At 46.2% G+C, this 13,707-nt stretch overlaps 1 protein-coding gene across 2 annotated transcripts; it reads right to left on the bottom strand.

Moving 5' to 3' along the window:
• Nucleotides 1–2,534: 2,534 nt before the first annotated feature.
• LOC118089283 (uncharacterized) lies at nucleotides 2,535–13,517 on the bottom strand. Of its 2 annotated transcripts, XM_088674229.1 has the most exons (9): nucleotides 13,014–13,136; nucleotides 10,813–10,859; nucleotides 9,931–10,050; nucleotides 7,796–8,112; nucleotides 6,932–7,035; nucleotides 5,960–6,174; nucleotides 5,183–5,293; nucleotides 4,555–4,699; nucleotides 2,535–3,505 (listed from the first exon to the last, which is right to left on the bottom strand). In XM_088674229.1, the coding sequence occupies exons 2-9, from the start codon at nucleotides 10,824–10,826 to the stop codon at nucleotides 3,350–3,352; spliced, it is 1,182 nt and encodes a 393-aa protein (XP_088530355.1). In that variant the 5' UTR covers nucleotides 10,827–10,859; nucleotides 13,014–13,136; the 3' UTR covers nucleotides 2,535–3,349. The 2 variants fall into 2 exon arrangements, with proteins under 2 accessions (XP_088530355.1, XP_034979702.1); XM_035123811.3 differs by lacking the exons at nucleotides 10,813–10,859; nucleotides 13,014–13,136 and adding an exon at nucleotides 13,385–13,517.
• Nucleotides 13,518–13,707: the final 190 nt, after the last annotated feature.

Below are 13,707 nucleotides of genomic sequence, written 5' to 3'. Positions count from 1 at the left end.
GAACCCCCCAAAATGGGATAGATCACTGCCTGTTTTTAACTCTGTGAGTAGATCGCAGTCTCTTGGGAATCAATTCTAGACGTCGTGATTTAAAACTGCAGGGAGTGCCCTGGCGGTGTATAGCTACCTACCTGCGGCTCAGCGGGGACTGAAGGCTTCTGGTTGCAGCAGAGCTGGAGTTGGGCGCAAGGGAGACACACAAGCCACATCCTGGCCTATGTTGTGCATGGAGAACTTTTGGCTAGAGTGAAACTAATGCCAGGGCTTGTCTAAGCAGGAGGGCCACCCTGCTCAGTCACGACTCTCCATAACTCTAGGCATCGCCTCATGCGAGCCCCCAAACCCTGCACTGCACCCTACTTGGCACATGCCCAACAAAACTTGGAATTTGGATCCTCCCAAAGGCAGAGCTCCCCAACTTGCCCATGAGATTTTTCAGTAAATCGCTGGAGACTTTACTGCTGCAAGGCGTAAGGTGAACATGTAGCAACACAGACCAGGGCCTTCAGTAGTTCAGGAGCCAGCAATAATTACTCAGCTTGTAACGTCGTTCATTTAGGCATCATTTGCAGAAGCATTTGCTGTTGTGGCATTTAATACCCACTGCAATGACTGTTTGCTGTTTGAATTATATACATTCTATCTCTAGGGGTACATTTGCCTTTTTTTTCATTTTGGGAAGAGCCTGTAATGTAACAATACACCTCCCTTTCTGCGTGCAAATCAGAAACTACCTCAGGCAGGAAGTGGTTGTAACTGCAATCATTTATCCATGTCTTTTCAGCAAAAAACCTTGCCTTCTAAACAAATATATACCAGTACGAGAGTTAGGTGACGTGTTGGTGTTCTTTCAATAAAATGTTCTTATTATGCTGTCTTTTTCTCCTATACAAGCACAATAGCAGTTTCAAGGAGTGTCCCTATATGTGACATCTAAAGGGACACCAACAGTGCTACCCTATGCATCTTTCTGCAGCAAAGTCCCACTGATTTTGTGAGCAGGCGTACAACTGTGCACATCCTTAATTAAATTAGACGATTATGTTTGATGCAAGATTTTAATTCTCCCTTTCAACATATGAATGCCAATCCCTAGTTTGTCCTCATGAGATTAGTTATCATGTGGAAACCCAACTTTAAATCATACACATTCCTGTTTCATGTATGTTTACTCATATGTAATTCTGTTTCACTTATTATTTTTTGTTTTGGAGAGGCAACACACACCAAGAGAATGCTTTTTAAAAAAACTGAAAAACAAATATTTAAAATCAACAAAATGTATTACAGTGAAAATAACCTACATTGCTTATATACGGGCCTCCTGTGGTGCAATGGATCAGTGCATCTGGCAATTAACCAGAAAGTTGGTGGTTCAAGCCCATCCAGGGTTGGCTGTGGGCAGGATTCCTGTATTGACGGGGGTTGGACAAAATGACCCTTGCAGTTCCTTTCTAACTCTAAATCTTGGAAATCATTTTAAATCTGCAGTAACAAATCCTTGGGATTCATGGTCTCAGCCAAGCAAATGCTTTCACCACTTGCTTAAGTTTAGAAACTAAATTCTTCCACATACAGCCTAGCCCATCTTCTGCATAGCTGGGGGACAGATAAAATGGGATTGCTTTCCAACAGGGAAAATTTCAATCGGAGCAAATTCAGTACATCCACAAGGCAGGACTTGGTAGCCGTCATACTCAAGTACTGTAGCCTGACACAATTAATTATGTGTGATTTACAGCTTGTCTATCCAAACAAGTATTGTAAGTCTTAGTGAAGTCCTCACTGGAACCGGTTTTGCATGAACCAGGACAAAACCTGCTAGTGTTATTTGGGTCAAATTATGTCATTGGTTTGAGTGCTGTAATTTAGTACCGGAATGATCTCACTAGTACTACTGCAAAGAATCAAGGACATGTTTTGCCTACACAATGGAGGACAGAAAATGGTTCTTCAGCATTTAAACATTCTGAGTGTCAATGTAAGCATCTTAGAAGAACCCAGATACTGATGTAAGCTGAAGCCTTTATATCTTTCAAATAGTCACTCATTTATGGAGGGCGGTCACAAAATAAGAAAAAGCAGGGAGAACAGGCTTTAATCAGCCAAAAGCATAGGTGGCCTTCAGGGAAACAAAACATCTTACATTAGAAGGAAGTACCAAGTCTCTGGACTCAAGATTTCAGGGTTGTGGCAGCCTCTATTGACTACATCAGATTGGAGAATGCACTGACAAGTTTGCATGCTTAGGAATGTTGCTTGAACGGCACTAAAATTGCACTCCTTGGAACTTTCTCCACAGGCCAAGAGAGTGATACCCCTATGCCTAGCAGTGTTAAATGTTACCATTCTGACAGTCATATAGCTAGAGAAGTGCATTGCAATAAATTTTTTTCGGGGGGGGGGGGTTAACCAGGATACTATAAAAAATAGGAAAAAAACTGAATATATTTGTGTTCATACACTACAACACGTTTTAACAAGTTAACAGGAAAAAGTTAACAGAGGGGTAGAAAAAAGAGACTTTGCATGGCTACATTTCTAAAGCTCATTTTATTTGATACGCTCTCTTGATCCTTCTAGGATTAAAAATACATTCAGGGGGCTTACCGATCCCAGATCCTAAGGGTTTAAATCACCGAGTTCTAAGCCTCCAATACTAAATTGATCACTGCATCAATAAAAATTCAAGATTTAGTTCGCACTACCCTATGTTATACCCCTCCTCCGTAAGCCTACGAGAGATACCCGATAGCACTGCTAGAGAAAAAGCAAGATGCAGGTGCTGCCTGCTGCAGATAATAGCACTGCTCAGCAAGCCTGCCTCCCTGAGGAAACAACTAGCAGCACCACGAACATACCTGAAAACTCAAGTGTCTCCAGTATACACAGACTTCCTGAGCACCAGCAGAACCTGGCACCCTCCTAGAAGAGATACAGCTGGGAGGGTCTTCATGGATCCCAATGCTGGGAAGCCCAGGATGTGATAAAATGTTGAGGGCAGGGGAAAGGAACGTGAAGATATAGCCAAGCAAGGGATAGGAGAATGGCAGTGCACTTGGGTGATGTGTTAAGATACCGTATGCCAACAGTGGTGACAGTCATTATCTTGCCCTGTGGAATCAGGAGGCCTTCCCAACATAAAATGGGTCCTTGCACTATGTTCTCCCAGCTTACAGATTCCAGGCAAAATGCAATGAAGACCCGCCAGAAGACCCGCCCCCCCTCAGACAACCCTTCAACTGATCAATATCCCTTCCTTCCCCACCTATTCTCCCCAAGCCACAGCTTCACATGTCAGTAAGATTGTTCCCGCAGCCTCCAATGACGTCTTCGTCACCGTCATCATCTAGTCAGAAGAATCACTCGAATCCCAAATGAGAAAGTCCGAATAGTCAAAGTCCCTCTCCCTCTGCAACAGTGCAACAGTCAGAGCCCACTGGATGAGGTACATATCGTCGTCGTCATCTTCATCCGAGCTGTCAGATGGAGATCGGTTATAGGCCTGCAATATAGGACACAAGAAAAAAGGTTTCGGCTGAAATCACACCGATGATCTGTCAGGGAACAGGGAACGCATAGACACGCTTCACTAGAAAAGCTGAAGGAATCAGGTCTCTATATACGAAATTTGTACTTATCTGACGTCATGCTGGCAACTGAGTGCACATGTGCACACACAACATTGCAAGGCAACGCCTGAGGAGCCCTGAATGAATAGGTGGGGCAAGCAGCCAGCCAGGCGTTCCCATGCTCCCTGTCGTTGCTACCACCACTGGCAGCAGAGAGAATGAAGGGGGGAAAGTCTTTATCTCCTTCGTGAATGCCACCACCAACCTGCAGCAATGGCGGCACTCTGGGGAACAGGCATGAAGGAAGGAGGGGGAAGGAAGAGCAGCAGCTGCAGCAAACCTGGTCTGAGTCAAGGCTGCAGATACGCTGTGAGCCCTCACAATCTATGTTGTTGCTAAAACAGGCCTGGTGGAAGGGGGACGGGGGCACAGCAGGATTGAAGGGGGGGCTCTTGAAGGGGGCTGGGGGAGGCAAAGAGCTGTCGGTTTGTATGAGATGTACATGTCGGCAGGCGGGAGAGAAATATGTGTGGCACATGAGGGGGCTGGTGGAAGTGGGAGGAGAAAGGATTACATGGGGCTTATTGAAGGGATGGTGGGAGTTGTAGTCCCAAAACAGCTGGAGACCCAAGTTTGGGAGACCCTAGTCAAGAGGGATACCATAGGGGAAGGAAGCTGGGGGTTGGCAAGCAATGTGAGCAGGGGCGGTAGCCCCAAGTATGCCAATTGAGAACCACCAACTTAGCCTGCTGCTGTCATCTTCAACCCCCAGAAAACAAAGCTTGATGAACAGAAATGCCTAGGGCTGGACCAGCGACAACCGAGGCAGTTGCCTCTCAAGGTAGTGTGTGCATTTCCATGTTGCATCCCATAGGGATCCTAAGTATGGAGGCTTTGGGAAGCAGAATATCTTAGGAAGGACACCCTACCTTCTCAATGACTAGCTTACAATGGCTTGCCATATCAGGAAATTGTTACTTACAACGGTCCGCCGTCTCCGCCGTTCAGGTCTCTGTTGCGGCTTTGCAGCCGGGAGCCGACCTCCGGGCAGCTCATGCAGGTAGATGCACTCTGATTTAAAGGGGCAGTGGCCATTGCTTCTGACAAAGAATTTGCACCTTATTTTGCTAGGGGAATTAAAATCATTAAATTAGACCACAAGAGAGGCGACCCTTCAGGCTTACTTAGCTTGGTTCCTCCACCCCCAGTCAACACAGCTTTGGAGGCTGTAGCCCAAAACAACTGAAGGGCACCCAGTTGGGGAAGGCTGCTGCAGATCAACATTGCCACCCAGAACTGAGGCTAGCTTTGGAGCTGGGAGCTAGGTGGGCAGGCACTACAGCAAGGCATACTTAACCATGAAGGGAACACCAAAGCGTATGCACATGGATTGAGGTATTCCATCCTTAATCAAGCCAGTCTATTTCCCTATTTGGCTCTTAAGCAAATGACCACAATGAGAACACCAGTTTCAACTCATGAAGCCAGTCAGCAGCCTGGCATTCTCGGAGTTATTACCAATGGTTTCAAGACCGGAGAACAAGGACCTAGATGCTTCAACAGCATTAGCCATATTTAGTGACCTTGTTGCTGAAGAGCTAGTTGCTTACCTGGTCCGTGCCTTGAAATTCTCAATCAGTTTTTCTTTCTCTTCTGAATCAGAAACCCAGTATTGGTTGGGGATGAAATAAGTTGAAGTGACTCTGCACTCTGGGCAGCCCCTGAGGAATGAACATAAAGAGGATATAATATAGCCAGACAAACCCTAGAAAGAAAATTGCTCTGCTTCTGGCCCAAAGCAATCTGCATGATATGCCTAACATATCATAGAATCAAAGAATTGTAGTTGGAAGTAACCATGAGGATCATATTGTCCAAGCCCCTACAATGCAAAAATATGCAGCAGTCCCGTACAGAAATCAAACCTGCAACCTTTGCATTATTAGCACCACGCTCTAACCCACCTGCACTAACATCAGAACGCTTAGCAACATGGAAGCCTAACAGCAACCTCCAGAACAGCAGAGCCAGAAACCTCCTTGATAAAAAGTGCCTTCACAAAGGGGGTTAAAGCTACAAGTCCCAGCAAGCATGGCCAACAGACAGCAATGGTGATGGTTGTTGTTTGTCGGCATCGGATGGGTCAAAGCAGGGTTTCCCAAACTTGGGCCTCTTGCTGCTTTTGCACAACTCCCATCATCCCTGACCACTGGTCCTGCTAGCTAGGGATGATGGGAGCCGTAGTCCAAAAACAGCTGGGGCCCCAACTGTGGGAGATCCCGGGCCAAAGGTTGCCAACACCCAGTCTACACACTTCAGACAGCAACCTGCCAGAAGACACAGTTTACACAAGCACAAGGCAAGCCACCGGGCCATGAAGCACTTACTTAATCACCGCATTGTGAAAATCCCGGCTTTTCCTCCACTTCCGGATGCAGGTCACGCAGTAGGCATGGGAGCAGTTAGGAAGAATGCCAAACAGACGCTCCTGAGGCAAGGTCTTCTGAGAGATTTTGTCCATGCAGATTCCGCACACCACATCCTCACTTTTCTGCACCTCTGCAGAAGCAGCAGCTTCTGCCGCTTCTGAACCGCCAGCTGCCTGGGAAAGGAACACAACAGTTGGAGAATACAGCGGTACCTCAAACTACAAATGCCTCAGGTTACAAACTCTGCTAACCTGGAAGGTGTTACCTCAAGTTGAGAACTTTGCCCCAGGATGAGAACAGAAATCGTGTGCCGGCAGCGCAGCGGCAGCAAGAGGCCCCATTAGCGAAAGCATGCCTCTAGTTAAGAACAGTTTCAGGTTAAGAACGGACCTCCGGAACAAATTAAGTTCGTAAATAGAGGTACCACTGTACTTTCTAAAAGCAGGTCCTGGCGGCCTTCTCCATGACACTCCGGTTTTTCTGAAGTTCATCCACCTAAAATCTGCACTGTTTCCATGCAGCTGGATGCAGCACCACCACACGTCTTAACCCGATTTCCTATTTATCAATCTTATTTCACAAGCTTGAAGTTATAAATCCCTGTGGTTGTGCAACCTGTTTCTTGGAGGCTCACACCAAAAGAGGTTTATGGGTGGTGATATGACAGCCTTCACTAATCTGCTGAGGCTGATAAGAGTTGCAATCCAGAGAATCAGGAGGTCACCTGGATGGCAGATGCTAAAAATCCAGGTGTGTTTCAAGCATCCCTCCCCTCTCCTCGTCTCACCTCACATCTCCCAATACTTCTTTCCTGCTCCAACTGCATTCCAAAATCCCTCAGTCTAAGAGAGCTCAGGAGAATCCCACTGGCTATTATTTAAATGGCAGTGTCTATTCTCATCACTCTACATTTGCAGGCATCCCACCTACCTTTGGCTCTTCCGAGACCACAGAAACAGGAGCAGCCTCCTTGGCTGAGGCTTCTTCTGGCATCAGAGAAGTGGTGTCAAGTCTCTCTTCATGGGATGTGGAACCTGAGCAGCAGAGAAACAGCTAACTAGGAGGCTGCTACCACCAGTCCAACTATTATTCTATCAAGTGTCTAAAAATACAAGAGCCCGCACAAACGTTAGAATCACAAGCTTACAATCTCCCCCATCACTTCTCTAAAAAGAGATAAAAAATGCAACACGTAAAGAAGAAAAGGAGAATCAGTTGGGGAAAGCTGGAATGAATAGCCTTTAAAAGATGCCATTGGCAGAGTCCCTTCCTGTCTCCATCCATGCAGAGTTACCAACTGATGATGACCTGGCTCCCTTTCCCCACCTCACAAACAAGAGGCCTTTCATTCTAGCTGCACGGGACGTGGAGAATGAGCCAACGTGTCATGTTGGGTCCCTTCTATGGCTGGGACTGGACAAAGTCATTCAAAATGGCGCCCTATCCAAACAGAAGCTTCCCACAGAAAAGCATGTTCCATGTAACTAGGATATTGGGTTTAGGGACCACAGATGCACTTCTGAAGACTGTGGGGCATGTGTGCGGAAATTCCTTCTCAACTGCATTAGAACATTGCCAAATCAAAATCCCATTGAGTGTGTCTTAATAACAAAGTCATATTGACAGAGAATTATGAGTTAGCAGTCAAATGACAAAGATTGTAAGAAGGAGGGAGAAGATAGGAAAGTGGGGGAACAGAACTGTTTTGCTCATGTGCCCCACTACAACAAAGGCTACAACAAAGGCTGCAACAAGAGCCCAAGCCCACAAAAACCAGCTTCTCCAGGAGCTTACCTGAAGCAGCCTGCCTGGGAACAAATTCTTTACTGAGGGCCCAGTTTGGAGGGTGCCAGGAAGGGATGGCTTTATCATCATCTTCATCCTCCTCCTCAAATGACATCCTCATGCTCCCAAAGTTCCTCTGTAGCTGTGCCATGCCAGAGACAGCTGGTTCAGAGCCGCGCCGGGCCCCTCCCCAACTCCTCACTGTAGCTTCTGGCAAGATGGCCGGCTCCGAGCCTCGGCGGTTCACAGTCAATCCACGCAGTCCATGGTAGGCAGCCTCTGAGCCACATCTGCTCAAGGGTGGTGCTTCCAGGACATGCTGGTAGCTGAGAGATTGAATGTCAATAGTATGTCATTCACAGCACAGGAACAAAGTGTATCCTCTTGCCCAGAAAAACAAAAATTACCTCATTGCTCAAACAGGGAATAGCTGCCTTTGAGATAAGACACACACCTCCCCCCCGCCCCATTCAAGGGCGCAGTTGGCTTTCCACAAGCAGCAAGACAGGATGACTAGAACTCTATACACAATTTGGTATATAGCTGAACTCAATTTCCCCAGCGTGGAGCAGGCACTGGGAGGGATACCATCCTGGGATAATAAACACTATATAGGAGAACCCACGTTTTAAGCAGGTGCTTCACTGCCCAGTTAGCAGGGCGGCTGAAAAGAGGGTTCTCCTCTGACCCCGCCAATTCATTTTTTTATTACATAACCTCTTATATCTCTTCTCTCAAAATAGTTGCAGGTTTTTGTTTCCAATAGAAGATGAGAAAAAACAACAACCAAGTTTATGAAAGTCTAGCCATAATGACTGCAATGCAATAGCCAAGGGTGAGTGTTTTACCAATCTATCCCCGCTTCCCTTCCACCTACAAAGAGGTGGAAAACTGGATCTGGTTAGTGGGCTAGATTCCAATTTCCCGCACAGGTCAGGTTTGGCAGGTGGGTGGGGCTGCCCATGTGTCAATTACCTGATGTCAACAAAGACACTAAGGCACAGTGCTTTTGAAAGCCCCACTCTTTTTATCCAGCCGCATCTGTACCTGACCCACACTTGATGTCTTACATTATGTCAGATGAGTGTGGCTTAGTCAAAAATGGAACAGGCAGGCCAGAAAGGAAGGCCTCTCAGGCCTGCAGGATAGAAGTTACACACTCTTATTCTACATTATGAAGCCAATATAAGGTTCCTAGGGGAACTATATAAATTACCATCACCTTCAACAATGCAGCCAAAAGCTTTGTCTAATACAGCTTAGGTGTCAATCAGAAGAGACATGACCAACTCAGTAGACAGCTACTGTAAAATCACCACAGGGGAGGTATTTCATTAAGAGTTTAGATAGAGCCCTGATCTCTGAACAGCTGGCAGTGACAGAAACAAACCACTAAAACCCAGATGAGGATGCTGGTCCATCTACTTCATTACCACTCTAGATAACCTGCTCCTCCACCTGTTTCTAATGTTGGCCCAGCAAAGTCACCACTTCCAAAACCTCCACCCATCACGCAGCAGGTACCTTGGTATACAGCATCTTCAACCTGGCCAATGCACCATGTGCTTTTACTGTACTTTAACTACCCACCCCAAAACATTTTTATAAAACTGCCTTATTGTATCAGACCAGAGATCTACCAAGTCACCAAGCTTACAAGGAGGGCATAAGATCTATGCTCAAGTTTCTGAATCTCATCTAATAATGCCACTGATCGTGCTATCCTCAAGGACTTAGTTTAGTCTTTTCCAAAAGGCTTCTGCTACATCAAGTCAAGTCAATGTTTGTAGGACTAGAGACAGTTCCACTGCTGGTAGAATAACATTTCCCCTGAAAATTTCCACTGGAAGTTGTGGAAAGTGATCAGAATATTTACAGATGGGCAATATAAGTGCAGTTAAATTTCCTTCTCCCTATTGCATTTTTGTGCAGTTCACAGCTTATTAAGCCTCCCCAGAATTTTATTTTTCCTTAAAGGCTTAACTTTGAGAGTAGGACAACCAGTATTAATGCATCTAAAAATATGGCATCATCAAGCTTCTAGTACCTTCAATCTAACAGATTTTTGCAGGCAGTGGGATGAAGGAAGAGTGTGGTTTTGGGTTTGTTTAAAAAAATCAAAACAAAGCAAAACTAGCCTTTACCTGCAGCGGTCTCCATAATCACAAAACCCATTCTGGAAATATCTGCAGATCTGAGTAGACTTCCTATCATGGGAGAATCGGCAGTTCTGACCCCATCTGCAAGTCCCACGGGCAAAGTTCCTGAAAACAAAGTAAAAGCAGAATTGTAGCAAGAATCAGAGTTCAATCCTAAATGAGACCTGGAGACCAAAGTCGCAGTAAAATCAATATGCGCAATAGGAGACACAAAAACCTTTCCGCTCTGGACTAGGGTTGAACAAAACACTTCCCAAAGAGATGAAAATGAAATAATAAATTCCCTAGCCCCTTAGAACAAATGACAGAAAGCAAAATATGCAGGCACCATTCAAAGCAAGAGCTTTGTGTGATATGTGAGCTTGCTCCCCCACCTGTCAATATTTTCAGCCGACAAGTGAAGTCAGAACTATGAATGGTGACTGCTAGAGAAAGCCAAAGGGAAGATATAAAATGTCTTCAAAATTGTTTATTTTGAAGCCATTTTTAGAATTTCCTAGGTGGCAGGATAGATGTGTCACTCTATATGGAGTTCTCTCGAAATTCATGTAATGAAGAAGGATTGCCATTTTGAAGTAAATTCCTGTTTCATTTTAAAGCTGTTTTGTCTTCTTCACCAGTAGAGAAATGGATTGCCGCCTAGAGAAAATAATGACAACATCCAGGATCTTAGTGTAGCTGTGATTGGACAATAGCATGTCCACACAAAAGCAAAAGGCAGCAGCAAAGACTGAGCTCATTCTCTTCATAACTCAGGATTAATTTCAAACAAAAATTCCCCCAAGTATGTAAACATTAAATCTTTCTTTAGCATATCTATATTGCAGAGGGATAGGCATTGTCATAGAGAAAGTATGTATTACGTACTGATGGGCTGCCATTAGGGGAGAGCATGGTTCTTATGTCTTTAGGAACTGTATGACAGACAGAAATTAAACAGGTTAAGCTTTCTCTAGTATGAAAATACAATTATGGGGGAAAGCATTGTCTGCTTACACTGTCAGATGTGTCTTGTTCACAGCATTAGAAACTCAAGATATATAAGCTTGGTGCCAAATGGTTCCTTAAACCAAGGTTACAGTTGCCAAAATGGAAAGTCTAGTTGCCAAAGCACATGAAATTGTCATGTAAACCTGTTGTATTTCAGAAGTGGAGCAGAGAGCCCAATCCACACACAGTGTCCTGAGGCCCAGAAAACCCTTTTGACACCCCTGGCAGGTTGAATTATTTCCTGCCATCATCATACTATCTCCCATCCACCCTCAGACTACAATCAGGCAGCATTCTTTGAAATTCCCCTGCGTGGCCAAGGTCAGGAAGAAATCATTACAATATTCAGACAATCACATTTGCAATGTGTGTCCAGATTTGCTCGAATGAGCCAAACCTCCGATGATAACTTTGTATATCTACAAGACGGACAGGGATAGCATCTAAACCAGGCATCCCCAAACTTCGGCCCTCCAGATGTTTTGGACTACACTTCCCATCAACCCTGACCACTGGTCCTGTTAGATAGGGATCATGGGTGTTGTAGGCCAAAACATCTGGAGGGCCGCAGTTTGGATATGTCTGATCTAAACAGTCAGCTTCACACAAAACAAAGGCATTAAGCAAGTAGCTTGTATGGGCTTGGATTGCACACAATCGTAAGCCAGTATGAAACAACTACAGCTTACTTTATATGGTAAACCACCCTGTGATCTTCAGATGAAGGGCGGTATAGAAATTCTAACAACAGGAATGAGCAGTGGGCTGGCAGCAGCAGCTTAAATGGTACCTGTCCCTTTCCACTGTTTTCTAAACTGGAAACAAACAAACTACAGTGCTGGCTTAGGGTAGGAACTGGTACTTGCAGTTTGTTTGAAGAAGCACAAACCATGAACACCGGTTCTCACACAACACTAATCCAGAACTGTGGTTTGTTTTCCTCCAGCTCAGAAAAGAGCAGCTTGACAGGTGTGTTCCCACCAGCTTACTGTTCACTTGTGGCAAGCCAGTTTGTTCCAGACTACAGCTTATAGTTGTGCACAAATAAGATCAATGCCATTTTCAAAATACGCTTTAATGTTTTAGGTGGGCAAGGGAAAGAGAATAAAGGGCAGATTAAGTTTTGTCTACACTGATTTGCAGGTGCTCTCCACAGGTATCAGAAAGGGGTACTTCCCAGCCCTAATGGAAGATGCCAGGAATTGAACCTGGGAACTTTTGTATACAAAGCAAATTGTCCCCTCCCTTTTGTGTGGAGACATTTAAAGTGGGGCAAGCACTTTAAAGTGGGTGAGCAGGCAGAGTGCCTGATAACTGAAGAAGGGAACCATAAACCACCTAAAAACGAGGCGTGCATTTTGCACCTAGTAGACCCTCACTTCAGTAGGCACTGCCCAACACCAAGTTATATTTAAAAGCAGCAGAACCACTAGGGGTGCATTTATTTCTTTTTAAAGCTATTACGAGAAACTAGCTATCCCATATATTGACCCAAGCCAGTAAAACTTTACCGGTATATAAACAGCACTGGAGATGGTAAAATCAGCAAATCTGAGAACTTGCTCTATGAATTTCTGAGTGTTATTTCAGACTCTGCCCTTGCTATGGAAGACTTCTGCTCTAGCCCCTTTCAAGGGGGGAGCGTTTGCAAAAGTTTATTAGAAATTATCAGTTCCTTGGCTAAGAGGCACCAGCCCTGGAAAGCTCCTTGCACAAAAGTTGCGAGCGCCCTCCGCCCCCAGGAACCCAGCCATTCAAAACATACCACTCCTTATCCTGGTTTACTTAAAAGCAAATACACCCGGCGCGCGCGTGCGCTTTTCCCCTACCCTTTTAGATACAAGACGAATGGGGAGGGGACCCTCTCGAAGTTTTTGCTTCCGAAAAGCAAGGGCGTGATCATGTTGTTGTGCACGGCTTTGTTTCGGGCCAGACAACAGCCACCGCCACGCCCTGTAAGTACCGTAGCAGCAGCACTACTACGGGAAGGCCGGGAAGGTGTTCCCCCTCATCTTTCCTCCACCACCCCCTTTCCGACTGCCAAACGGGGGTGCAAACCCAACCCGATTGCCCGATACCGATAAAGGTCTCCGGAACTCCGAGGGCTGTAAAGTCTGCGCGCGCGCGCTACAAGTTCTCGGGCGCTGGGGGAATAGGATGCAAGTTAGCAGCGAGGTCGCCAAAGTTTGCCAGTCACTGGGAAGAAGCCGCTCAGCTGTCGAGCAAAACAACAGTGCTGCTGAATCACTCTCCTGCAATTCCGACTTCCTGTCCCAGCCAACTATATGAAAGCATGCAGTCCAACAACCACGACGGGGGGACGACTCCACTTTGGAGCGCCGCCGTCGTCCGAACGCACTCGGGGCCTGGCGCGCTTCTGGACGACGGGACGGAGGAAAAGACGGCGCTCGAGGAGCCCGGAGGCCCCTTTCCTGCACACTCTCTATACCTGCAAGGGATCCTATGGGATCCAGGCCCTTTGGAAGTCCGGCGGCCGCTACCGCTACCGCCACCGGCTCCGCCTTCTCCAACAGATAGCCACGGCTCCATCGGTGTCCCTTGCAGTCCGACCCAGAAACTCCAAAATGCAACCCGCCTCCTCTCCCTGCAGAAATACTTCGGGCAGGGGAGTGGTTTAGGGCAGGAGAGCCCATTGGAGAAGAGCAGACGGGCACACCCAGCTTTTTAGTCCGCTGTCGAATGGAAGAGCTTCAATTCGAAAAGGGCTCTCCTCCCAACCGTCCCGCCTCGTCGGAAAAGTGCGTTTGCCCT

Source organism: Zootoca vivipara, chromosome 7, assembly GCF_965207765.1.
Source record: "Zootoca vivipara chromosome 7, rZooViv2.hap1.1, whole genome shotgun sequence".
Lineage (NCBI taxonomy): Eukaryota > Metazoa > Chordata > Lepidosauria > Squamata > Lacertidae > Zootoca > Zootoca vivipara.
Note: the sequence above shows the minus strand (reverse complement) of the source record. Positions and strands in the feature narration are given on the sequence as shown.